We start from the raw sequence: 27858 nt of genomic DNA on the forward strand, positions 1-27858 counted from the left end.
CAAGGAAGTACACAATATAAACAACTAACCTATGATATCCTATCACGTTTTGTACGATCATGTTTCCATAGACAAGGAGATCATGTCTGATATTTATAGTATGTTATCCTAGCTTTACATTTCATATTATAGTTGTAGTTAGTGTATTCTAATATATTCATTATATTGTCTATTTCATATACATCTCTAGTGTTATATATATTTACTGTTCCTGTGTAATGCCTGGATAATATGCAGTTGTAACAATCATTTCCTAATTTGGGATTAATAATGTATATCTATCCCTCTATCCGTTTAATACTTATAGTATTGTAATAGTATTACAGGTCAAATGTTTGCCAATCTCAACAAAGCCCCCACTCTTACCACCAAGTGGCAGTTTTCAGTAAAGTCCAGTGTTCCAAACATTGAATCTCAAGTACCCCAAGTAAGAAGTAGTGTTGTATTTTGAGGTTTAAAAAGTGTAGTTTTAAGTATTCTCCAACAGCTTCATATACTGTATGTATTGAATGCCCCTGCTGGCTTCCCCACATGGTCCAAAGTCAGATTCCAGCAAATGTATCCTGTTGGAAGTATCATCTGGCGTGACAGTGAAGCCATTCCAGCGAGCTCAAATCTCAGCTAAAAAGAACAAATGACACATACATACCTCAATGAAAAAAAAGTCAAATAGAAATCAGATTGTTCTATAAAACCAATTTACAACCATAAAAGCAGGTCTCAAGACGGCACATGGACTCCAGCTGTGAAGGACCGTAAAGAAAGAGTTGCTGCCCAAAAAAACAGGATAACTCATGAGATGAAACATGTACCAAGTGTTGATGTCAGAACATGAAAGAATAGTAGAGAAATAGTAAAGAATGCTTCATAAAACAGCACACAAATACTTTTCAATCTTTTTATTGAATATTAAGGTAAATATTTCACATTAATACAGGCTACATAAAGTAGAGCCACTATACGACATGAAATTTACTCTCATTTTAACCCTTTTTAGTATGTAAACAATTATACATGTATTTACCACTCTAAAAGGTTCTGATTTCTCTTTCTCTTTAGGTAATCATCATCTAGTTCTGGGCCAAGTTTAAATAGCTACTTCATGTTGAGCCCCCTGCAGCCCAAGAACGGTGTATGTGGGTTTAAGTCAAAATCGCTAAACTACGCAGAGAATGGATCCTGTTGAACAGGTGATCGCGCTTGTTTGTTTGCATCATCGGGACACTGCTAACAGCTCTCGCCCAATTTTCTCTTTATTTGTTTGAGATAGGCACATCAAAGAATGGCGTCAAGAGATCTTCCAATTCTTCAACTTCTGCTCTGCACTCTCAGGTCTCTACTACAGTTAACATGTTGTACGTTTTTCTTTTTTCGGTGTCTTATTCGGTCATATTCGTCAGTTGGTAATTAATGTACGCGCTGTGGGTCATGCTGTGTGCGTTTGATTGCTGTGGACGCTGTCTAGTTGACGTGGTTCAGGTGCACATTGCCCACATGAGGTGCCCAGGTACCAGGCCACACCTGAGGGGAGAGAGGATCAATAAGGGTTTATGTTAGAACGACTGTAGTCAAATGTTACATAGGACTAATGGCAGAAACACAAGCCTGACAGTTCAACTCTAAGCATATGATTAGACAGCATGGGTAGAATAAAAAAAAAAAAAAAAAGGACATTACCTGCTGTTGCGGGTCAGAGTTATCTGCGTTGTTTGGGACCACTTTGATAATGGGGCTCCATGCGGGGTCACCAGCGTGCAAACCATTGTACATCGGTCCCCCCGGCCCCTCTGCCATGGGAGGATGTGGGGGCAGCATGGTTCCTCCATACATCGACATAGGCATCCCCTGAACAAACAACAACATGTCATTGGTATGCATATAGGAGAAACAGGGGTTGAATCATCTACAGAGCTATGGCTCTGCGTTACCTTTGGGAAGTCCATGTAGCTGTTGGGCAAATGCTGAGGCTGGTGGTAGTTGTTAGCAGGGTTTGCAATGCCTGTGTCATCCTGCTCCATGGGCTGGTGCTGAGAGAAGGCAGACTGCTCTGCCTGCAGCTGAGGGTGCATCATGTGGCTGCTCATCAGGGGCTGGGACCAACCGGACATGGCCTCTGTATCAAAGCACACAGAGGGTTGGCATTATTAGTGGGTATCAGTTACTGCTGCACAGTAAAAAAAAATTCCCCTTTTCTCTTAATTGTAACAAAGAAAAAGAAAATACCAGAACAAAATTTGCCTTTGCTCTTACCCGAAGCACTGCCAACCCCGAATGACCAAATGCCTCCCTGTCCAACAGATGCCGTGTAGCTGGTGGTGAGGAGAGGTGGGTTGACAGAACCAGTCTGCCTGATCCTGGCTAGCCGCTCTGTGCCGATGGGAGGGGGAACCTTCCGGTCCTGCTGTGAGGAGCTGCCTTGCTTAGGCTGGGGAGGTGGGGGACCAGCTGAGGTGGAAAGGTTGGAGGAGGACACTGTAGATGGAGGCGGGACAGGAGATTCACCTGGTGTAGAAGAGACCGTACAGGAAGAAGTAGTTAGAGGCTGATCAAATGTACACATTTGAAAGTACTAAATAGAAAATTCATGAATTTAAAAAGGGTTACAGAAGAAACATGTCAATATAAAAAGAACAGTTAGAAAACCCATTTTTTAAAAGTCTAAATAGATAAAAAGGGTGAAAAGTTCTTAAAAAAAAAAAAATCAGAATAAAAAAAAAATGAGCCTAGTACCTGATGTGGATGCACTCCATGGGTGAGGGGAAAAGTGCTGTCTGCTGAATGAGGGCGTGCCGACTCCTGCATGGCTGTGCAGATACACAGGGCTGCCAGAGATACTGGTGGCATAGCTGGTCAATGCTGTAGGTGCAGACAATTAAAGAGACAGCTCACTATTGAGCACATGAGGAAGCAAACTCCACCTCAAAACTTCACCTTTTGGTCTTTTGTTTTCTCACTTGTAAATGATTTCCATACATTTAGTTGCATATATAGACACTGGTATTACCTCCCCTCATTTTTGATTTGGTTATTTTAGTTACATTCCTCTTAACGACCGATTATTAATCTCAAAAGGATTTCATTATTGTATTTAAACCAGTTAAACAAACATCTACACAATAGTCATGTATAAAGCCAAATAAAAAGTCATACCGATGGGGCTGTTGACCATCCTCTGTGAGGCCGAGCGGTAGCCAGGGGCTTTGGAGCTGTCTGGAGGAGGCGGGGGCATCATGTTCTCCATCTGGCCCATGTTCATGTAGGCTGGTGGGGCCGAGTACGACTGCTCTGGAGGTGATCGAGCTGGCAGATGGCACGCACCCCACACCTGATTGTTTCCAACCTGCAAAGCGGGCACAATTCACAAAGTTATAATTACTGGGTATGGTAGTACTGAAGTAATGTTACAGCAAGAAAATGAGCCGTGAAAAGGTTGTTTAGCTATTTAGACTCCTTTTGTATCATGAAGTCATAACAGCGAAAAGTAAAACAAGACGTCAGGCTAATGCGTTTACTATAACTGTTACTTCATCTCACCTGGCTATTGTTATCAAACATACTGCTGAAGTTGAAGAGGCCTGCAGGACCGAAGTTGGGTGGTATCTGCTGAGGCTTGCCTGCATTGGCCACGTGCTGCATCTGGGAACCGTTCATCATCCCCAGGTTTGCAGAGACCTGAAGGGAGCCTTGAGCATGGCCTTGGTTCTGGGCTTGTGGAGGCAAATTTGTCGGCTGGGACGTCTGGTTTTGGGTCTGTTTCAGGGGTTCTTGCTGAGCATTGAAGGGCACGAACACAGATTGTTGTTGTTGTTGCTGCTGCTGTTGCGTTTGCTGCTGCTGCTCAGGAAGGGAATAGTAAGGCCCTGTTGGCTGCATACGATGGGAGACTCTGGGTGCAGGGGCTGAGAAGTGGGGTAGAGTGTTGTTGGGGTGTGCAACATTGTGTGAGAGGACAGGAAGAGGTGCTGAGGGGTGGTGGGAGCTGGCCTGTGGGTTGAGGAGGGGTGGTGGGGCCTCTGTAGATGATGCAGAGGAGGGGGGAGGAGGTAACTGCTGTCGGGGCTCTGGCTTGGGAGGTAAAGCCATGGCGGGGGCACTGAAACCCACAGAGTTGATGCTCTCACTGACGGAGATAGACTGGTTCTCTACAGATAGAGAGGGCTTGTCTTTTCCAGGAGGGGCAACGGCACTGGGCTCTGTTTTAGTTGGCTGGAGGTGGGGCTGTGAGATAGGTCCGACGAGCTGCTGAGGAGCATTAGCGGTAGTTGTAGTAGAACTGTGATGTGCAGGAGAACCTGTGCCTCGTACTGCATTGCTGCCACTAGTAGAAGTGGCAGCAACACACACAGGGCTGACACCAGCAGACTTGTGGTCATGGATAAAGAGCTGTTTTCTGACAGAGGAAGGAGTGGGGACGCTTGGCTGGGGGTTGTATGGAGTAGAATGAGGCGAGGCTGCACCTGTAGACGTGTTAGGAGCACTGGTGGTGGAGGTGTTGGTTGCAGTGACCAAGGCTCCTGAGCTGGCTGTGTTGCTGTGCTCACTATGGTTCGAGTTGAGTCTGGCCTGGCCTCCAGTGCCGTTGGTTCCTCCATTGTGCTTGGGGGAGCTGTTAGCACTGCCGGGACTAACCGGACGCACAGGAAAGGGGCCCCAGGTGCTGGGGGCGGGAGAGAAGGTGCCACCAAACTGAGCCATGGGTAGACGAGGGTGTCTGATCTGGTGCATGGTCTGAGCAGCCAGTAAAGCCAGCTGAGGGTGGGCATACGCCAAGGGCAGAGACACAGGGAAGGGCTGTCTGACATTTGACGACAGCCCCTTCCCAGGCTTTCCCCCGGCCTGAGAGGAGGGTGAAGACGAGGATGAAGAGGGCTGGAACGAGACGCCTGTGGAGGTGACCAATGAGCTCAGGGCCTTTGGCCCAGTGGCTGAACCGCTGGTGGCCCCAGTGGTACTGGAGAAGGAAGCCGAGGTCGTTTTAGAGCCTGGGGCTCTGATGTGATTCCTTGGGATCAGATCTTCAAGCTCTTTGGCCGGGTCTTGGATAAGAGCATTGATCAGCTGGACTGCATACCTTGTGGACTCCGTCCCTCCTCTGCAACAAAGAACAATTCTTTCAGACTGTGTTTTTGTGCTAAAAAGTATAACAAATCAAAAGTGATGACATGATTTAGTCCGATAAAGTTTTGCGACAGACCAGAGCACAAACCCAAAAAGTTTTAGTCACGAAGTGCAAGAACGGTCCCTTTTCAGGTCCTCAGTTTTGGGTAGGTTGCACTGCACAGTTACTTGATTGGTGCCTAAAGTCCGTGGTCTAGTATCGCTTCTGCCTCGTTGTTCTCGTGCAGTCAGCCTTCTTATCTTGCCTCTAGTTTCTTAGTGCAAGGGAAACGTACTAACAATAGCAAATGTGCAGGTTTACCGTTTTCACCATAACAATGGTGAATCAAAATGCAGGCACAACATCCACCAAGGGCTACGCTTTAATTCAACTCAAGTTTCTGCTCTGCATGTGGAACTGAGTATGTTTCTCTACACTGTTGTTGAGACAGAAACTTCTTTGTGTGTTAAAAATTTGCTTTAGACAAATTTACATTATTGTCATCCAGGTTCAGCAGTTCTAGTGTCTATGGAACTGATGAGGGGATGTTTTTGTCATCACATTTAATACCGAAAAGATTAAAGATGATGAGATATAAAGAGGATAGAACACTAAACTTCCCTGAATTCTACAAATCCCGTGTTGGACTGTTGCACTGTCGGACTAGCCCAGTGGGAATGAATGACATCATCCAAGAGGGGCTTACATGCTTAATGCAGCTCACCAACTGTTCTTCTCCAGCTGCAGTGCCATGTACAGTCCACCAGAGGGCATCACATTTACCTTATGGTGATCATCCTCTCCCCGTTCTTGTCCTTCTGTTTGTCTACGTCAATGTGTGCTCCCGTCACGTCCTGGATTGCTGTGATGTTGCATCCTCCTCGGCCCATGATCCGAGACACAACAGACGCCGGCACAGACAGCTTCTTTGATCTTAAAAAGAAGCAGTGAAATTTCGTTATCCGTGTGTCTACACTGGCAGATGTCTACATTAATTATGGCAATTTACGTCACAAATGTTCTTCAAAGCAAATATGTTCCGTGGTGAATTTCAACAACCAGTTTTTTCCTTTTAGATCGGTGCACATTAATTAAAATGTGGCCATGTCAATTTAAAACCATGTGAAAGGTTGCAATGAAAACAAAAACAAACAACTGACCTTCTGACCACCTCCTTCCAACCTTCTTCTCTCTTCTGGCCTCTCTTGGGGCTTGTGAGGCTGAGCTTACTGTTGGGCGAGGTGAGGGGAAGAGCCATGGTTTTGAATGGAGAAGGCAAGGAGTTGGACGAGGAGTCGCTCATGTCCAGAGCTCTGTGACAAAACAGGCAAAATAACGAAGATATAATCTGTTATTTGACACTAAAATAACACGTACTGCATATAGTTCACACATAAATATAGCATTCTTAAAACTCTTCTTTTCCCTAGATGAGCAGCTCCACACACGTTGAATGATGAATGAGCTCCGCTCCGTCAGGGACTCACTTTTGCGTTGCTTTTGAGATGGAGACTGTGACCTTGTTGTCCACCTTGCATTCAGTCTGCGGCTGAGGACAGTGTCTCTTCTCTAGGCCGCGCAGGAGGCCCTGAGCTGCTCCTGAGGAGGGCACTGATGACGAGGAGGACGAGGAAGAGGAGGAGGAGGAGGCGGAGGAGGTGAGGTCAGGGAGGTAGTTAAGCTCCTGACTCTTGCCCCCGCTGCTGCTGCTCTCGCTGGCACAGTCGGTGCTATCCAAGGGGTCAGAATCGCTGTTTCCACCCGCCAGTCCCCCACCCCCGCCCCGTGGCTCACCGTGGATCTTGTTCTTGTCAGCCTTGTGCTGTGCTAGTGCAACCTAGAGGGAAGACACAGACGTCAGCATAAGTAAATGTACTTTTAGTCTGGATAACCACAGCTACACAGCAAACGGTGATTTAGAAAAGACAAACGGTTTCATTGATAACAAGCATTAGTGCTCACCTGCGGATCCTGTAATATGATGGGTTCGTTGGGCGAGTCCTTGGTCTTATTCTTTTTGTTCTTGCGATTGGTGCTCGGGGTAGTGGCCACACTCGCTCGCTTCTTCCCAAAAGCTGTAGGGAAAGTGGTGGAGGTGGCAGATATACCAATGGTGGTGGTGGTGGTTGCACTCGGAGGCTCAATAGGAACCTCTTCTTCTGAGGGGGGAGAATAGGTCAAATTCAACGGTTACCAACCTTTTAATTCTTGTACAATATAACCAAGTTTTAGAAACTCAAAAATAATTCTGCCGTCTCTTAACCAATTGTAAAAGTCATAAAATGTTACCATCAGCTGAATCCTCCTTCTGCTCCAGCATCTCAGAGAAGTCCTCCTTGGTTTTCTGCCCCTCCTCTTCCTCCTGCTTCCTCTTCTGCTCCTCCTTCTTCTTCTTGCGTTTCTCCTTGCGCTTCTCACGTTTAGCAGCCAGGGCCTGCTTCTTGCTCTCCTCCCGGGACTGTCGCACACAACACAGAGTAGTAAAAAACATGTTTATCCTCATCCACTGTATGCAAAGTATTCCGAATGCTTTAACCTGCCAAAGCACAGCCATGGGGTTTGACATTACCTTCTCCAAGTCCAGCTCCTTGAGGAGAATGCTAGCATTCTTGTTGGCCTCGGCTGCCTGCTGGTCTTTGGCTTTGACAATGGTCTCCATGCACTGGTGGCACTTCTTCAACAGCTCCTGCAACAACAGGAAGCCCACAGCTGGAGTTACAGCTTTGCCAACATCGTCATCAGCTCTGTCAATTCCAATAGATGAGGCAGACTGATGACTGACAAGGAAATCAACATACCTTGTCAGCAATGGTGGCGATATATCTCATGCACTCAATATCTGATGGGAATTGGTTGACCTCCTTCACAAGATACTGCACCACCTTCACGTGGCCCTGGAATGTGAAGTAAAATAGTTAGTAACCAGAGGCTTGGCAAAGTGTAGCGTGACACACTAACAATCTGGGTTTTGGTAAACTCTGCACCTTGCGAAAAGCAGCCATGAGTGGGGTGATCTTGCGGTTATCGGCTGCATCCACATCAGCACTGGCATGCACCAAGAGCTGGACCACGTCAAAGTGACCTCCATTTGCCGCCAGCCAGAGAGGGGTGTTCCCTTTCTTGTTCCGCACGTCGATATGGGCACCTCTGCAAAGACAGGAAGAAGTATTGCCTTAAGGATAAGACAACAGGCTGAATCTATGGGTAAGGCAAGTGTGCCTTTATACTTCTAAGATGTTAAACATAATGTGAAAAAAGCACCACCTCGGGTTGCATTGAAACCAGCAATATGGGGCTTTATGACTGAGGATTATTTCATTATAGGAAAACTAGAACATGGTTCTGTACACAAACACCCAAGAACACTCACCGGTTGATAAGCAGCTCACAAAACTTGTAGTGGCCCTTGTCAGCAGCAATGGTGAGGGCGGTGTCTCGGGATGAGGGAACAGGGGGAGCGTTGACGTCGGCGCCTTTATCCAGAAGCACTCGGCCCACCTCTGCATAACCTCCTGAGGCGGCCTCCATCAGAGGAGTGAGACCAGTCTGAATGAAGTGAGAGGTTACTCAGCAAGATAGCCAGCTACACTGCGGGCTCAGCTAGTGAAGGCCGGCAACGTTTACAAACAAATTCCTTATTCAATGTGATCCAGACTCCTAACCTTTGCACGATGCTCCACGTTGGCCTTGCGATCCAACAGCAGACTGACGACCTCAGCCCGGCCCTGGAAGCAGGCTAGGGTCAGAGCTGTGTTTCTGTTGGTCTCAATCTGGGCGTTGATGTCCGAGCCCATATCGAGCAACAGCTTCACTGCCGGTACATGACCATTCATTGCTGCCAGCATCAGAGGAGAGATTCCCAGCTTACTGCCAGTCCTGGTGAGAGAGTAAATAAACAAAATGTTTAGAGTACAAAAGAATTGAATAAAAACATTAAACTGTTTAATGTGCTCCGAGGAGCATAACATACATCACTGAATATTTGTCTTGGTACACATTATGGTTTCATTGCAATTTAATGTAAATGTATTTAACTTTTTGCAGAGCAGCATTGATCAAAGTAGCAGCTGCTATAACGTTTTGGTGTTGAAGTTAAAATACAGTTTCCTAGCACGCCATTCACAACATACTTAATCACTATGCTATTACTTTTGGGTGTGACTAAAAGCCAAAGGCACATTTTACAGAAATGTATTTCTTTGGCACCGTTTCATTAAAAAAAAAAAAAAAGTGTCTCGAAAGTGCCACATCATTCACTTCCAGGAACTAAAACAACGTTGTCACATTCAGATCAATAAGAGGGATTACATCCTGAAAATGAAGGATTCTCGAGGTTCTTGCTGCTCACCTGGAGTTGATCTCAGCTCCGGCATTGAGGAGTATCTTAATGATGTTGACGTAACCCCCAGAGGCGGCCAGACTAAGAGGCGTGTAGTCGGAAACATTACGGTGTTCTTTATTAGCTCCCCGAAGCAGTAGCAACTCAACCACCTGACCAACACAAATGACAGTTGCATAGTTAAAGCCAGGACACAGTTAAACAGGAACGTCACTATTGTGAAGGTAAACTCAAAGACGGTGTGTCTACCTCTTGGCGTCCCCCGGAGCAGGCCAGCGAGAGGGGCGTGTCTTTGGTTCTCTCTGACTGAGCCTCAATGTCACCCCCTTTATCCAGGAGCACCTCCACCACTCCAACGTGGCCAGCAGTGGCAGCCAGGATCAGAGGAGTAAAACCTGTGGAGAACAGACAGTGTGAATTGTGAACTAAATTCCAACTCATACCTCCCTGTTGTTGATAATACCATACTTCTTATGGCCAATTTATTATCAAGATTTCATACCTTTTTTGTCCCGGTGCTCAATGTTGGCTCCCCGTGCAATGAGGACAGACACAAGCTCCTCATGTCCTCCTGCACACGCCAGCGTCAGCGCTGTGTCATGGTTACTCTCCGTCTGTGGGGGGAAAACAGGGTTGATGACTTTGTGCACACAAGTACTCACTTGCATTGTCAATTTAAAAAGGTCTTTGTCATGTCAAAATTGGCCCTGTGTCTTACATGTGCATCGATGTCAACAGAGGGGTAGAGGGGCAGGACTGAAGGGGGCGAGGCGATGTTTGAGGGCATCTGTGTGGGTGGCTGGGACAGGGGCGTGGGCGAGGTTGTGGGGTTCAGCATGGGCACGCGGCTGCTCACAGCTGCAACAGAGAAAAAAAGTTATTGGATTAGGGATTTACCAGACCCTTTCATACATTTGTGAGTCAACAACAATCTCGAGTCGACTTTAAAAAGAAATGCACTTACCTGCCATGATGTCATCCAGCGTGTCTGTGAGCGTCTGTGCAGGTGTAGCTACCATGAGCCCATCTGGGGCTTGCTGAGGTATCATGCCTGGGCCTAACCCAGCCAGTTGTTGACCCTGCTGCTGTTGGCCCAGCATCTGCTGCCCCACCAGTACCCTCTGCAGCTCTGGGCTGGTGCTTCCCGGGTAGTCCGCAGGGTTGTAGTCTGGCAGTGGTTGGATAGGGACGAAGGCAGTCTGAAGAGGCGGTGGAGGAGGCTGGGGCTGGGTCTGTGGCGAAGGGGGCAGAGGAGGCTGCTGGGGCGGCTGTGGCCCATCCCTGTAGAGGATTGTGCCCACCTGAGGAAGCTTGGGGTAATCGGCGTCTTCTCCATCTGCCTCTTCCTCCGAGCCCTCCTCTTCGTCATCGTCATCGTCATCCTGAAAAAGTATAAAACACCATAAGTCTCTAGGGTCAATAAACAGTGATAGAGTCGTCAGAACTAACATCATGACATAAAAATGAGAGGTTCACCTCTTCCCCTTCCTCTCCTGGCAGCTCCTCTTGCTCCCCATCTTTGTTGGCCTCCTCATCCGTGTCAGAGTAGGTGTGTAATTGGGCACCTGTTATGGTCAGAAGCGCTCCGGGTACAGATGTTGTACTTCCGGGAGCTGGGCCTGGGCCCTGGCTCTGTCCGGCCTCCTGCTCCTCCTTTAAACCCTTCGCCTCCATATACTCTTTGGTGAACTGTTGCTGTGTTTTCAGCTGCAGCTGGCGCTCCACCTTCTGCAGCTCCTTCAAGATTTTCTTCTTCTTCTGCACCTAAGTGGGGAACAGCCACATCCATGTTTGACTAACGTCTGTTACGGTTGCTATGCATGCAAAACAACATTTAAGTGTGAATTTGATGTACGGTAAAATCCATCTTAAAGTTCTGAAAACAATGGATCCTAAATGGATGATGGCTTATACCTGCTCCTCTCTGCTCTTCTTCAGCTCCTCAATCTTGTCTTTGGTGAGCGGCTCCCCCTGAATGAGCTCTAGCGACTGAAGCTGGGCCTTCTCGATGGCGCTGATTCTCTGGCCCAGCTCGTTCAGCTTTCCCTCCGTCTCCTCCACAATGCACTCTAGAGGCTGGCACAAGTGGAAGGGCGGCAGAGGCTCTGCTTCAGGCCCCCGGCCAACTGAGCTGGGGACACCGGGCTGAAGGGCTGCTTGTCTCTGTTTGGAGACGCCTGGATATGAACGAAAGACATCCAAGAAGTTGAGGATTGGGATGGGTTAAGAATAAAATGCCTTAAAACTGGGGAGTGAAGTCTTAAACTCCATTTCGTGAGTATACTCCCTGGGTGACAGAACTTACAGCACTGATTACCTTTGCTGGAGACGGGTGGGGGGGTGACGATGCTTGATGGGGCTCGGTCGGGCTCCTGAGGGGGCACTACCATGGCGAGAGCTTGGAATGGGACACGTGGAACCTGACGCGACAGAGGACATGTTTAGTTTTAAGCTCTCAAAATCAACTATAAGACAAGATAATATTCCCCAGACGTTAACATTAATAAAAAGCACGAGTTATTGCTGTATTTACCTGAGAGGCATCTTGCAAGGGGGGAGTGAGCTGGGAGAGGTCAGGAGCTGGGACAGACAGGATGTTGTTGGGGTAGTCCAACAGGTAGGACACCACATTGGTGTGGCCACCCTTAGCAGCTTCTATCAACATGGTTGAACCATCCTACGGAGAAAACGTACATGGTTTCAATGATGCGTTATTAAACACATGTGGACACGCATTAATATTCCAACTAGTCTAATCTATATCCAAAGTGTGTGCATTACTTTGAGTCTGTGTGTAGGATCCGCCCCGTGTGCCAGCAGCAGCTCCACCACAGCCAAATGTCCTCCAGCACAGGCCAGAGACACCACTGTGTGGTCATTGTTGGCAGTAGCTCTGTTCACATTAGCACCTGGACACGAGAAGAACGAGGGTTAACACATTAACTCACTGTGTATGAGATACAAGTGTAATTAATACAGTCCCAAAAGCAAACTCCTTAGAAATCCAACCCAAATGAATTAGGAATAAATCATGAATAAAAACAGTATTGCTGCATTAGGATGAGCCTATGAAAAATGGATTCTAAGAACTGTAACAATTAGTAATCTATCATCTATTACGAGTGTTATCACTTACAAATGGTAAGTGCATCAGGGACCAATACACTGAAGGAACAAAACTTTCTTTAAATGTATTTTAGTGTAAAGCCGAGCAGCATCCAGTCAAATTGTAAAAATCAATAAAACCTAATTTGCAAATAATTCCTTTTTAAGCTCGTAAAAATACAACAAAAAGTCTTATTTTAAAGTGGATATTTAAATTCACTGAACTAAATTTACTGAGCTGCTTAAAATGACTTTAATCATGTATCAACAATGTACTGTACATCTCGACTTTTCAAATAACTTTTTTGTGGATTTAGGCAAAAGCAAATCACAATTGCCAAAGGAAGTACATTAAACTGTTTTCTCTAAACAGGTAGTGAATAACTCACCTTTGCTGATAAGGAACTGTACTGTGCAGAGATGTCCCGCCCTCGCTGCTTTCATCAAGGGCGTCCGCCCCCCTTCAGACTCATGTTCCTGGAAGACAAGGTGAAGATGTGTTCAAGTTTAATTTAGTCCAGAAGTTAAACAAAAGACGTACGAGTTAAATTTGTCCAGAAAAATGTGACTCGACAAAAAACTGCTGCTGTAGCCCTCCAAGCTACAAGCCTTGCTTCACACAATAGACTGTGTGCAATATGATCAATTCATATTTACACACAAAAAGACTTGGTTCTGGTTCTAGTGTTATCTAAACCTATCAAACTATAAAGCAAGGACCCGTTCACTGATCTACTCAACACTTGGTGGGTGTATTGCTGGGGACACAAGGGAGTGCTTTTGTTGAATTTGGTGCAATTTGGACACAAGACACGCTCAATATGATTAAACAAGTGACCAGCATTACATGGATGCTGGATATACTAACGTTACAAGTAGGGATGCACAGATACCCGATATCGGACAATGAGGCTGATCTATTAAATGGTTTAACACTTCAATTTATATTGTTGTTCATTTTGAAGATTTTTTACTGAGTTGCTGGTGTACAATTCATCATTTAATAATAAATAATACTATTATTTGTTCCATTTTGTTTCACAAAGTTTGTAAAGAAATGTTTAAGTCAAGTCTGACCGTACACATAAAAGGATGATCCCAGTCTCTTCACACAGTGAGGCTTACAGCTTAATAATTAAACACTGGTACGGGACCAGTACTCCGTATCAGGCGATACCCAAAACCTAGGTATCGGGAATGAAAACGTTGGATCAGTACCGGACTCTTATTTACTTCGCTGGAGTCAAAACAAGCGGATAGAAAACTTGAAGCAGAATCAAACCAGAGTGTATTTCACCAGTGGGACTTGGATACGTTTCTCCCCCGTTAGCACGACTGTAACTCCAAGGTGTAAGACTCGATGCTAACTTATAAACACTAATAACAATAGTGCCATCAAAATACCATTGCTTCAAGTGAAGCATGAAAGAGGCCTTATAAGCACAAGATACATAAATGTACTTAACATCTGTTTTAGGTGGAGCTTTCAATACGAATGTGATGCTGGATAGTTGGATTAATAATAATGCATCTTATCTGAATTTTTTTATTTTGAAATTGGAATTTGCAATGTAGTGAGTAACATTTTCCTGTCAGTTAAATGTAGTACTGCAATATTTTCCTCAGAAGTAAACAGTAAGATTTTTAAGTGCTTTGTTTTTGATATGTTTTGAACGGGCACCGCACTAGTGTTTAACAAAGGGCCAATCATAAGTGAGGATTAAAGAGTATGGCGTACCAAATTGGCTCCAGCCTGCAGCAGCACATCGGCCACATCAGTGTGTCCGTTCTCACACGCATACGTCAACGCTGTGTCTCCCGTCGCTGTGGTGGCATGAACATTTGCCCCTGAATGACAAAACCAAGAGATTAGGGTTGTGAGCGCAGAGGTATAACTGACATTTCTTCACTAAAACACAGCTAAGCATACTCTTTGCTCTCCCAGTCTTTGCTCTAGCTCACCTGCAGCCAGTAGGTATTTGACCAACTCCAGATGGCCTTCCTGTGCAGCCTCCATTAGAGGTGTGGAGCAGCCTAACTCGATGTCGGCGCCCGCCTTGATGAGGAAGTCCGCCACTTCCAAGAAGCCTCCGCAGCACGCGAGAGTCAAAGCTGTCTCCTGGGTCTCTTCTGTCTGGGCATTGATGTTAGCACCTGGTCAACAGAACAAGGACAGTTAGCGATTAGTGACGGATTTGCTTTCATAAAGTGCAAAACATGCATGCATTTCATTAATGCTTTAATAAACAAAAAGATGAAAAAGACTTCACAGACTACTCTCTCAATTATCGTATTTCTGCTTAAAGAAAAATAAAAAATACAAAGAGGGCGAAACAAATCCAAACAAGTGTGTACTGTTCACTGGAACATGTGACATTAAGTTTCAGTTTCCCAGATGTAGAAGCAAAGCTTGTTTACCTTGAGCCAGCAGCAGTGCCACCATCTCCTCATGGCCTTCTCTAGCTGCCTCCATCAGAGGTGTGTAGCCTTCATCGTTAACCTGGACAGATACAGAAGCGTCCGCAGATAAGAAAACATAGGGGCGAATATGACTCACAGCAAGATTAGTACGTGGTCTGAAGTCTTTTGTGTACTGAGGATGGAACATTTCAACCGGCTAGTTCGATACCGGCACTGTAGCCAACATCTTAACATACATAAAATGTTTGGTGGTAGAGGAGAGATCGAAAACACCTGAGGCAACGCCATTTGGCCTCACAGCTTGTGTTAGTGTCTGCTACCCAACAGCAATGAAATATGACTTCATCTTTTTTAAGTTCTTCCTTGCTTAAACTTAACTAACATTTTTTCCAAAGATTACCCATGTAGTTGTAGTTAAATGCCAATCCCAGATTAAATTCACATTTCTATCTAAATTGCTGGTAAAGTACTCATAACAATGTGTCCCAGTTGTAGCAGAGCAGTGCGAGTGTCTAAAGGTTGAAGGCTATTCTCCACAGAAAAATCTCTACTTCCGTAATTTGTGGAGAAAAAGAAATTGGTCTCCATAGTTCATATTTAAAGACACAGCTCCAGAGAGCCAACTGCACCCTTTCCTGTAGTTTATGTTCTTGTGTTGGTATTTAGGCATCTCTCTCTTTCCAATGATGACTAGGACCACATTTACAAACCCTGATTTTATCTGAAGTTCATGTCATTGCACTACAAAACTTTACATTTTTTTACACACCTCTTCTAAGTTGGCTCCTCTCTCTATGAGCAAGGCAGCCAGCTCCACGTGTCCTCCACAGGCTGCGAGGGTGAGGGGCGACTCGAAGGAATCGGCTGGCATGTTGACCTGCGCGCCGCTGTCCAACAGCAGCCGTGCCACCTCCACATGGCCGTCCTGGGACAGCGAGACACACAGAGAATGTAGAGATAAGCACCTGAATAAATATATGGGATCACTCTTCAATTAAGCCAATATACTGTCACGCTGCATGAGTCCGAGAACCTCTATTGTTCACAATTCACTTTTAAAAACAGGGTGCTATAATAATTTACAAAGCAATTCCTGATGATAATTAATGAATCAATAACTTTTCTTACCGGATTGCTGCATTCACACTAGTGTAATCATTAATGTCCATCAAAAAACAGAGATATGGTGACCATCATCTAACTAATATCCATTTGTTTAACTCAAACAACAAGCAGATCCATTGTCCGACTATTTAAGTGGACTAGTCTACATGAAAAACACTATAAAACTCGTAGTTAGTGCTCGGTGAGATGGTTGAAATCATGACCATGGGACATCGGCATTCACAGACTCTAATCTCCGTGTTTACTGAATAAGTGTGGAGAGTCACTGAGGTGCACTAATAAACTAACTTTGTCTAACATCAATACATTAATTATTTGTAACAAAAATACAGGCAAATATAAAACAAGTGGCAGAGTGAACTGACCCTGAGAGGAAAATATTTAGGTAAAGGTTTGGGTCAGATGCTCACCATGCACGCCTCCATCAGTGCTGTGTGCATTTCATCTGTTTTATGTTCCTGGTCTGCTCCGGCCTCCAACAGAAACCGCACCATATCCAAGTGACCTGCAGGGGACAAAACCAGAACTCATTATCCAAACATTGAATCACAACTAAAGAGCATGTCTAAGGAACAGAACCAAAATAACGCAATCAACAGAACAGACACGAATGTTTGAGCTCTGACCTTTGTAGCAGGCGAGTGTGAGAGCGCTCTCTTTGAACTCATTGGAGTGTGTGTTGATGCCGGCGCCGTACTCCAGGAGTACCCTGGCTACCTCTACGTGGCCAGCACTGGCCGCCTCCATTAGAGGCGTGTGTCCGTTCTCGTTGTGGTCCTCAATATTAGCACCCTCTTTCAGCAGCACCTTCACCACATCCACGAAGCCACCGGCACATGCGTACGTCAAAGCTGTGTTGCCTGGAAAACAGCGGAGAGATTAATATGAGCGCAAAACACAGAAAGTAAAGGAAGTAATCATAACTGTAGAGAAATAAACAGGGGTTTTTACCTGTGGAGGATTGTGCATTAACATCTGCCCCGTGGACCAGAAGCAGTTTGACGATGTCGACATAACCGCCGCTGGCAGCAGCCATAAGTGGCGTTATGTCTCCCTTGATGCCCCGGTCCTCCACATTGGCATGCATGGCCAATAAAACCTACGGATGAAAGACGAAATAATGACATTAAGAAATAAGCATGGAGGTTTGTCACCACAACAATCAACCAGTGATACCATAACGCTATCTTTGCAGGAAGGTTTCTTCAGTGCATAGGCACCACACAAATGTAAATCACAATCATGCTAAATCAAGTCCAACTCCAAACTGCCTTTCACGTACCTGTGCAAGTTCATAATAGCCTGCCGAGCAGGCGAGGCACAGCAGGCTCTCCCCTTCCTCCGTGTGTTCGTTGACGCTCCGTCCCTCATCGAGCAATTTGCGCACAGCGTTGACATCCCCGTCTGAGCACGCCTCCGCTAAACTACGGCTGAAAATAACCAGACTGCTACAATTACTGCCACTGTGACAGGTGAAGACACATACGCCTCATTTACGCAAACACTCGCACATACATGCGTACATACTGCATATGCAACTCTGATTTGACAGAGAAGAGAGTGACTATGCTAGGTCATAATAACTCATAACTTTATGAAACTTTGCACAAGACAAACTGGCACATGCCAGCGTCGGTATGGGAGAGATACATACTTGTCGGCTTGGCCGGCGTTCAGTGTGTTTTCAGCTCTCATACGGGTCAAGGCTGCTGCAGCTTCGTCCAGGGCACAACTCACAGATGACGTCAGTCGCCGTAGCACTTCGGGGTCTGCAAAAGCTTTACCATCGGCAGTTGACAGTTTACCGATGCCTGCCGAACACCAAAAGGGCAGAGGTGCATAGGGCAAGGCAAACCACAGGGGAGCACAACCACAGCAGACCAGATGAAGAAGCAAGTCCAGTCCAGCCAATCCAATCCAGGGTTAGTAGCAGCATACAGAAAAAGAAACAAAGGAAAAAAACAAACAAAAAAAAAACAAACAAAAAAAAATTCACACACAGAAAACACACACACACACACAAGCATTTGTTAATATGGCTTACAATCTTTCCTCACTACTTCCAATACACCATCTATAATGTTTAACTCCTATAAGTTTGCCAATGACTGGGTCAATGGTACAGTACAAAACAATCTCTGCTGGGCTACTCAGTGACCAGAACTTCAGTGACTACAGTGAGGGAGGTCATGCGAGTCCTAAAGGCTAGTAGACATCGGTTCAGGCTGTTATGGTTGAACAGAAAAATGTCTGAATTATAGAAGGGTAAAAGGCAGTGAATGTGAGAGAAACTGAAGACAGTGGGAGAAAAATGTGTTTGTGTATGCGTGTGTCCTGAAAGAGAAGGAAAGCCAACGAGGAAAACCATGCTGTAGGAAAAAAGAAAAAACTGCATTTGCTCATGGCTGACATTTCCCCAACTGGTGAAACCATTCAAGTGTTGTTGTTGTGTGTGGCAGCATACGTTTTAAAAAGGCATGTGTGAAAAAATAAACAAATAAAACAAAAATAGGAAGCAAGAAGAGCCAAGAGAGAAGAAAGGAAAAAAAAAAAAAAAAAAAGTGTTTGCTTTGAACTTTTCGGCCTCAGTGAGCTCCGGTCCTTGTGGTTCTGCTGTGTTTTCACCACTAGGCCTGCGACGTGAGCTAAACTTAGCATGGCTCTCACACTAGGATTTCGCAATAGTCACGAAGGCAGAGGGGAAACAACAGGTCAAGGAAGTTGATCATTAATGTTATGCTGCATCATGCTTATCTGAGAGAATGCAGGTAGTTGACTGGTCTAAAGCAGACTGAGCAAACCCTGTGTCAGGGTTTAACACGTAAATGCCTCGGATGAAAACAAAGAAACCAACTGAGGGCGAGGTATTTTTAGAAGGCCTATTTGTACAGTTGTGTATTACACCGTAAACAAAAATAACTTCCTCTATTTAGGTCAAACTCTTTCTTGAAAGAGCAAAAAAGGACAATGAGCTCTCAGTGAGGTGAAGACTGTGACTTGGGTCCAACTGAAACACGTCACTGGCTCGCCACTGAGCAGACTACACCCAGTGTCCCACCAACACACAACGAAGAAACATTTTTATCCAAGTTGCTACTTAAAAGTTGAGCCAATGTTTGTTTGAGAATAGTCAACATGCATTCCTGAACAAAAGCAGTGGCCATCTGATATTTTAACACGAATGAATCAACTTGTCAGTCTATAAACTAACTTTTCCGACGTAGCTAACGGCTCACAAGGCAGGAATGAAGAACTTCATTGTTTTTATCAAATTCTCAACATACTGGCACCAGGTTTTAATGCTAGCTGGTCGCAGCTTTTTAAAATGACCACGTAAAGTGGCCTTAAATTCTGGGCCTGTAATAGCACAGCACAAAGGCGTTTGAATCCATGGAATCAAATCCAAATCCAGGATGCAAGTGTGGTACAGTGTGCTTACCCATAAGTACTTGCTCTCCCCAAAACTCTGACATTTCTTTTTACAGACAACATGATCTCTGGTCTAGTTGGGCTAAATTAGAGTGTCTGGGGAGGTGTGCACACCACATGCTTGATCAAAACATACAACTAGCATTCACACAAGTCTTCACATGGGTCACATTAACTTGACATCTGATGATTCGCCATGTTTAATAATCAGGTTAATATTAAGAAAGATGTACAGGGACACAGAAACGTCAGGTCAAGTGAGGTATTTGGTTGCCTAAATTGACAGTTAGCTAGTTGTTTGTATGTAGAGACACCACTTTGCATCCAGTTCACTCCATGACCAGTCCAACAAATTAACAAAGCTGCAAATGTAATCCAAGATGCATACCACAATAATTCAAAAGTAATTCAGGTCTTTAAATTGGGTTATGATTACTCCACCATTCACCTTATTTAGTCCGACACAAAGCTTTCAATAAATTTACCCGACAATCTTATCTAGTGCGGTCCTTGACTGAGATAGCTTCCTTTCCGACACAGATTATTTACTTTAAGAAAAAGCGTCAAATGTAGGATTCAAGTGGTCACCTGTGTCACAGGTGACAGGGGGAACAGAGTTGCATTCTGGGTACAATTTTGCAATGTCAGCGCTGGCGAGTCTTGGCTAATGAACTATTGACGTTTCTAGTGTTCATTATAGTCAGTAGAGCTGCAGAAACACATGGGTCAACTGATGTTATTGTTTTTAACAATGTATTTGCCTTTATTGGACAGATGAAGTGTTTAATGGCAGACTAGAAACAGAGCGAGAGAGCGAGAGGTATGACATGCAATGGACGAAATCGAACCAGGCACATTGCACTTACGTGGCATGCGCAGTGACTATTCGGCTACCAAGGTGCTCAAACGGATAAATATTTAATAACAGAAAATGTAGTGGCAACGTCTTTCAGAGATATCTATATCTCGAGATATCTATATCTCGAGAGGTGATATATGTGGTGTGCTCAAGAGGACTCAAACAGGCGGAATTAATTCACACAAACGCACCGAGCGAGCGAGCGAGAGAGAGACTTTACAGTTCAGAGCGACAGATCTTAAAAGTGCTTGTTGGCCTTTTATGAAATGTGCATTTATCAGCATGAGAATTCTCATTTGCTCTCTGTAGTTCATTTAATATTTTTGTCCTCTTGACTTTTACTTCATTAATTAGGTTTGGTCCATTTATTTCTGGACCACAGCTGCACTGCACCTCTGACCTTTTGTGTGCGTTTTGATTGTTGTGTACTTGTCTGCTTTAGTGTCGTCATTCTGTAACGTTTATACCGCTGTATAAAGGTTTCCCTTTGCAAAAGAGGTCTCTGACCTCCACTGAATTTATTTGGTTAAAAAAAGGTTAAATTAAAAAAAATAATTTTCATTTAAAATGTTCCTTAATGCATTTGTATCCATATACCGTACTAAATTGGGTTTGTTGGTCCATGCCCTCTTGTCTTTTAAAAGCTGAGAATAGTGAAGTTTAGACACTGTTTTGGGTTTGCCAAGTTTGATTCGTGCGCAAAAGTATGGTTTAACCTGTGACTGCCAAGATCTGACAAAAAACGTACATATTGAATCTTATCAACCTTTTTTAATCTTTAATCTCTTCGGCACAACCAACAAATGTCAACATGCGCTGCTGTTTTCTGCAGTCACCCGCCTGCTCAGCTTGTATGTGCGTCATAACATTGATCTACAGAACTACTCATGGTCAAAAGCTCCACAGGGGACATTTTCATGCAAATGTATAAGATAACTTATAATATAGTTGTCTTTAAGAGGGGCAGAGAGGTTGCTCATCGCGACATGGAGAGCCTGTCTATCGGCGTATAACTGCCCTCGCTATTGCTCAGAACGTGATGCTGATTTGGAGCTCATCACGGGCCACAAACTGTAATTATTACAGAGAAACAAACTTGCAGGGCAAAGTCCATTTCCCCACCTATGCACACCTGGCAAACAGCTGCAGTGAGTAACATGACCACTGGACTGTCACCAAAGTTAAAAACAGAAGAGAGATTCTTTTCATCGCTTTCAGGCTGTCTGAGAAAGAACTCTAAAGAGAGCATCTGAATCTAGAAGTGCACATCGACGATACAAACTTGGTTTAAGCTTTAAATATTTTAAAGTTTGTAATATAGGTAATATATCGTTATTCACTCAGCAGTCACTTTGTTCGGTAAACATGTACAATCTAATGCAATAGAACAGTTCTGCTTTTATGACACCTATACAGGTTCACGTTTTTTGTTATACGGTCATAGAGGTAATGCCATTGCATGCTTTAGCATTGAGGTCGTAGATAGTGGTGGTGTTGTACTGGACTGCTTTACATTGAGGCGTTTCTAATTATCTGGTCCCCTTGCGTATGTTAACAGGGAGGACAAAAAAATTTAAACACCTCAATATAATGCAATAGAGCACCCCCATTAAACTATGACCTCAGTAAGTTGTTCTCTTGAATTGCAATAGATTATACAGTTGTACCTAATAAAGTATGTATTAACTAACTACGCTCAGAGGAAGGCTTCTGCAAAGTTCAATAATCATAATTTTCAGATTCACAGTATTATATTGTTCATATCACCTGGTTTGACATTTGTTTTGTGCGCACCTAACTGCCTTTTTTCAATTCCAATCATATTACAGCTGTATTACCAAGAGAATAGAAGATATTAGCCTAAGTATGGTAAGCAGTATCAGTAGTTCTCATTAATAATGCATGATGACTTGTATTACATCTTGCATTTGTTGTAATCAGGTCTGCTGGGAAAGAATAGTCTTTTCACAACACTTACAACAGGCTTGGTAAACTGATCAGAATACCCCTAACCAAATGGAAGTGCGATTATTCAAATGATTAGGGGTGTCGCTGTCAAACTTTTTAACCAGATCAGAACCCGAGTCCTTTTATAATGACCAACTGCTGACGCCAAATCTCATCTGCTATTTACTGTGTATTTTCCCTACATAATACAATTGCACAGTGCACACTTCGCCTAAACTAAAAAAGGCCAATTCCATTTAAAAAAAGACATCTTCGTGAATTAAGGTGCGGTAAAATAAAGCCTCAATTTGTGTCAGTAATAATATCTATACATTAAGATAACACAGCAAACGTACTCCTTTCTTTTAATAGTTTCCTGTATGATTTTGTATAATGACCTGCATGGATTTTCTGCTTAGTTAAGAGTGTCAGTTAACTTCTGTTTTTTGTGTTTGCCGGTTTGGACGGCCTCTCTTCATGCCCCACAAGAACAAAATGCTCAAGTTCAGCAACCGTTAGCGAGCAGTAGGACAATGTCAAAATGATTTATTATTTTGGTTCTGTAATCCAGAGCAGTGGATTGGAAGAGAGACAATAACACAATAGCTATGGAGGGTAAAGTGCAACAATTAAGATTTCATTTGAAGGCGTTTACAGTGGCGGCAGATCAACAGTCGATTTTGTAGTCCTTTTAAAAACACAGTCTACCAATTTTAGGGGTCTAAAATATATTGCAATAATTAAAATAACCTAAAACAAAGACATTAAACACAATTGGATGCAAATATTTTCCGTGGCATCTTCCCTGATGGTCTTAACAGGCTTGGTGTTTGGCTACTTTGTTCATACAGGGAATGAAAAGAGGCAAATCTTACTGCAATAACCGCTATACACAGACAATCCTCTCTCTGATTGCACTATAAACACCTCTCAAATCAATATAGCATTAAAAATGTATAATTAGCGTTATTAAGCCAGCTGTAACAGATCTGAAGCGAGCAGATAACATAAATTGTCAAGTCTTGAGAACAATTCCGACTAGTCGGGGAGAAAGGGCAATAGAATGAGATTAGCCATTAGCCGTTCAACACAAGCTCTCTGCATGCTGCGGAGGCTCAAGCGCGTTCCAGCGTTAATCTGCCCGGTAATGTTTGTAAGCCCAAAAGAGGCCAGGACACCCAGCTCTAATGGATTAATCTACATAGACCTTCTCCCACCTAGATTACAAGTTCTAGTCAAACTCATTTACCCAAATCACTTTCAAACTATGTGCCGATACGACACTTTCGGAACCGGCAGGTTCTCTTTATTGCCATTTCAGCGTGAGGCCTTTACTACTATTGTTGGGATTTGAAAGGGATAGGGGGGAAAAGGCTTAGGCAGAAAGGTGTGGTCTTACTTACTCAAAGTTACTGCATGTTAAAGCACACATTTAGAGTGGTTGGAGCGAAAAAGGTGTGACCAAATAATGAGGTACCGGTCAACTACAAATTAACATGCGTCAAGTCTTAAACTGAATTAAGTTGAGACGAAGCAGTCATACCTGCAGCTTCCAGTAGAGCTTCAAGTCGAGCCTGTGTCTCTGGATCAACAGTCCTCAAATCTACTCCATCTGTGGCGCTGGACAATAGCAACTCTGAAGCTGTCTTCATGATGGGGTTATCCAGGTCCTCCTGGTCCAGAATGAATGACTCCACCTGGAAGAGGTAGATAGAGGGTAAAAGAAGAGCGATGAGCCCTTTGTCAGCAGTTTTCATGTTAGTTTCTGATCAACATCTGTAATGTGTATAAAGTCTAGACCATGACCAGAGTTTGTTAAATAAAATAACTCATGAGAACGCGTGAAAACATTGTAAAATGTATTATGTTACTTACTCTAGCACTGCAGGAATGAGACCTAAAACCTGGTAATGAGTTAGCATTTTTCTCACGTTTTGCGACCGTGGTGTAGTTCGTTTAGCTTTTTATTTCTGACGATTGTAGTTACTCTTCAAAAATCATAAAAGTGGCGTTAGTTTGTGAAGATTATCTTTCTGAAAGAAGTATCATAAACGATTGATTGCTAGAGCTTATTTTCTGCATTAATCCAAAATCACATTGGCTTTTTGTCGAGGGAATCAGTGCGACGCTAACTTCAGGGTAGCCTACTAAAATAAGGCATGCCTGCAGCTCTCTATACATCACCTATTAGTTTCATTATCCTGTATAGACACACCACCTATAAAAAGACCAGGCATGCTGCCCTTGTATATTTACGGTTTCTCCCAACCGAGAGAAATCAAAAAGGAGCGCAGGGATGAGAGAGTCAAAGCACAGGAAGTGGTACGGCCAGGAATTAAAACCCCGGCACACATTCAGCTGAGAGTCGGCACCACAGCCACAGACCTGAGCTTTGGCCCTGTTGGCTACCATCTATTATAGTATATATTCAACATTTTATGCTTGCAAAAAAACAAGTGAGTCAACATACTAAACACAAACATTACTACAAAAACAGTGTTTCATTTACTTGCAAGTGTAGCTGTTTTAAATGCTATAGATAGATAGATAGATAGATATTACAGCTTTACTCGCATCAGAAAACAAATATTAATGTAAACAAAAAAATGCTTTAGCAGACTTGTTTATATTTAGTCTATTTTAGAGTAACTGCTGGTTCAACTCCCTTGTTTCATTTTAGAGGTGGGATTCTAGTAACTCCTTAGTTGCACTAGTTACTACAAGTTAGTTGTGAAAATCACTCATGATATATTTTGGTACACAGGTGGAAATAATCTCAAAGATAGCCACATCTAACTACATGTATTAGTATCTCCATAAAACTATGCAATAAAAAAAAAACTGCAATACACCAACAGTAAAAATTGAGACTGTAGAGAGACCAATACATATTCATAGTACCCAAGTATACCGAGATGACAAATATGACAGACATCACAACTAACTCAGCCTACCTACAAGGTGGGATTTTAAAACAATAATGTGATTAAGAATACGTTACAAACATTCACATAATGCAACAGTTTGCAAAACAACCTCTGACAAAAACTGCAATGGTCATAATCCCCGTCTATGTCCATCCATAAACTGCAGCAAGCGTTCAGGGCCTGGCCCACGGAGCAAATGTTGAGAGAGTGTCAGCATTCAGCAATGTGGAGGAATTCAGCTATACGATAGGAACGCAGAGTAAAACAACCCATGGGGGATGTAGTTCTACGTAGACCTATATAATCAACAATGGACATCAGTCTCCACTACTAATGAACTACAGTTCCCACAGTGTTGGTATCCAGAGAGCTGGAAAGGCCTAGAATGGCATCTGCTTAATCCTGGGGCTCAGATTTTAGCTACTGCCCAGAGCAGCGAGTTCTCCACTGGAGTAAAACACCACAACAAACACTCCCTCTAAGGCTTACAAAGAGGGCCGGGTGAGCGAAGAAACACGACACGAAAGGACACACATTTGCAATTTGTTTCAATTCAACTGCCCGAGATGTCATTGTCAAACTTGGTATATTCTTCTTGTGCTACTACACAGCTGATGCTCAGACAGAAATGTCAATAATGCCAGACAATATTGACATTGGTATCAGCTGACATTCTTACTGTCATAGTTGAGACATGAAGCCCCCTGGTCAGATATTAGTAGAGTATAATAGACACAGCTCAACAGGTAATGTGCATTGCTCAGCTGTGTCAATGCTCTCTCCACACCCATGACTCCCTGATGTTATTGTTTGTGGCAGTAGATACTGCACCACCTTTAAGATGACAGTAAATATTACATTACCATGAAAATGTAATTAAACTGAGACCGTTGATACATTAGTGCAAATCGTATATTTGCTATCTAACGTTAGCAGTTTGCCAAGTTCCAAACGGCTAAGAGTCTGCTGCAGTTATACGATTTGTGTAAACACGTTACATGACAACAATACGGCTGAGATGCCTAAATATCGTAAAACTGATTTAGACATTAGACACGACTTTCAGTAAAGACGGTTTGGTTGTGACAAAGTAGCCTTTTGAAGAGGTGGTTTTCGTCACAAAAAAGGTGATTTTTAGGTGAGCTATTAAATGCGTGCTATAGCGACACGTATTTTGTACAATACATATATCCGTCTGAGCGCGTATAAAACATGTCTGAAGTATGTTTAGCTGAGGAGGAGATGCCATCACACCTGTCCCCGTGTGTGACTGCAGCACATGGAAAGTTGGACCCCTCTCAACATGAACACTAGCTGCTCTCAATTGTAACAAATCAAGTTGACACAGTGGTGGTAGCTATCTGACCGAAAGAGGCGAAGGATGGACAAAAAAAAAAACTGGTTTATTTGTCAACAGACTCCCTAAAATGAGAGTTTCGCGGGGGAAAGTATTATCTATACGTATCGAAACTTAGCCGAGGGACGGATAGGAGTTAATTTACATGATTTTGGAAAAGTGACGTAATTGCACCACAACTACGAAATGGCAGATAGTTAGCTGGCCGTGAACGTCCCTGGGTTTACGGGCACCTTCCATTTGCTGTGGCTGCAAAGCTGTTGGTAGAGCCGCAAACTTGTGATGGGTGTTTGCGAGACGACAGCACCGTTCGAGGCCGTCGTCGCTTCCACCCCGAACTAGGCCGTGGTCACAGCCTGCGCTGCATAAATAAAACATTTCACCCGCTCAGCGTGAACAATTGCTCGTGTCTCACTACATATTACCGATATCAAACACTGCGTAAGCAACTGAACTGGCAATAGGTGTTGTTGGATTGGAGAGATGGTTTATTTTACGTAATTTCAGCGGCCTGGGAGGGGGTGGTTGCCAACTGCGAGCTAATTCGCTAGCTAGCAGCCAGCTCGCGCTAAGAGAGGAATGTTACCTAGCTCTGGTTAGGCTTAGCTAACTAGCTTAGCTTTAGCGTAGCTACCTCTGAAACCTCGTCTTCGTCGCTGCCGGATCCTGGACCCGAGGAGAGGACGGCCGCGGCCGCCAGTTTGAAATCCAGTCTTTCTGCTGCAGGCCCACCTGGTTCGCCGTATAAACGTACTTTCTTTCCACCTACACCAATCCCAATGCCCCCTAGTCCGACTCCTCCTGGTGTCGCTCCTACCCCCATCCCTGCCACTGGGGAGCGAGGAGTCACCGAGTCAATCTCGTCCTCGAAGCCGTCCGTCAGCATTGCCGTCCCGGCTACTGCATCCTGCATACTTATGTTCACGATACTTGTGTTCACGAGCTAGTCGTTGACATAAACGTCCGTCCAGGCTCTTTGTTTTAGGATATTTACGTGATTTTACTTCAGGGAATCCAGAAACTCTCCCGAAGCGAGGGTTGAGGAGGATCTCTTTCCCCCAGCCATTAACTTTCTAACAACCTAACCCGATACGCACTGTTTCTTAGAACGACCGCCTCTGTAGGAAATCCTGATCACCCTATTGGCTGAGCAGGAAAAAACTCGGTTTTCTGTTGGTCAAAGTTAAAGCCTGTCAAATATGAGACCGCAACGTCATGTTAGGTTTACCAATATCACGAGGCTGTAGAACG

General features: G+C 44.1%; 1 protein-coding gene across 9 annotated transcripts; it reads right to left on the reverse strand.

The window, feature by feature from the left end:
* Window positions 1-884: 884 nt before the first annotated feature.
* On the reverse strand, window positions 885-27683 carry ankhd1 (ankyrin repeat and KH domain containing 1). Of its 9 annotated transcripts, none has more exons than XM_031857850.1 (39): window positions 27242-27683; window positions 23867-24020; window positions 17743-17866; window positions 17371-17518; window positions 17040-17187; window positions 16715-16948; window positions 16499-16593; window positions 15733-15888; window positions 14961-15042; window positions 14505-14696; window positions 14281-14390; window positions 12932-13019; window positions 12219-12346; window positions 11971-12114; window positions 11743-11857; window positions 11352-11614; window positions 10914-11201; window positions 10402-10819; window positions 10156-10295; window positions 9940-10051; window positions 9687-9832; window positions 9447-9589; window positions 8761-8974; window positions 8469-8644; window positions 8083-8245; window positions 7897-7992; window positions 7668-7784; window positions 7388-7556; window positions 7061-7257; window positions 6586-6935; window positions 6259-6411; window positions 5882-6031; window positions 3535-5092; window positions 3151-3340; window positions 2731-2856; window positions 2251-2502; window positions 1929-2113; window positions 1678-1845; window positions 885-1521 (listed from the first exon to the last, which is right to left on the reverse strand). In XM_031857850.1, the coding sequence occupies exons 1-39, from the start codon at window positions 27518-27520 to the stop codon at window positions 1462-1464; spliced, it is 8031 nt and encodes a 2676-aa protein (XP_031713710.1). In that variant the 5' UTR covers window positions 27521-27683; the 3' UTR covers window positions 885-1461. The 9 variants fall into 9 exon arrangements, with proteins under 9 accessions (XP_031713710.1, XP_031713709.1, XP_031713708.1 ...); XM_031857849.1 differs by having other exon boundaries at window positions 15733-15894; window positions 17371-17533; XM_031857848.1 differs by having other exon boundaries at window positions 11755-11857; window positions 17743-17899.
* Between the last annotated feature and the right edge of the window lie 175 nt (window positions 27684-27858).

Source organism: Anarrhichthys ocellatus, unplaced genomic scaffold (assembly GCF_004355925.1).
Source record: "Anarrhichthys ocellatus isolate YVR2014 unplaced genomic scaffold, GSC_Weel_1.0 scaffold19, whole genome shotgun sequence".
Lineage (NCBI taxonomy): Eukaryota > Metazoa > Chordata > Actinopteri > Perciformes > Anarhichadidae > Anarrhichthys > Anarrhichthys ocellatus.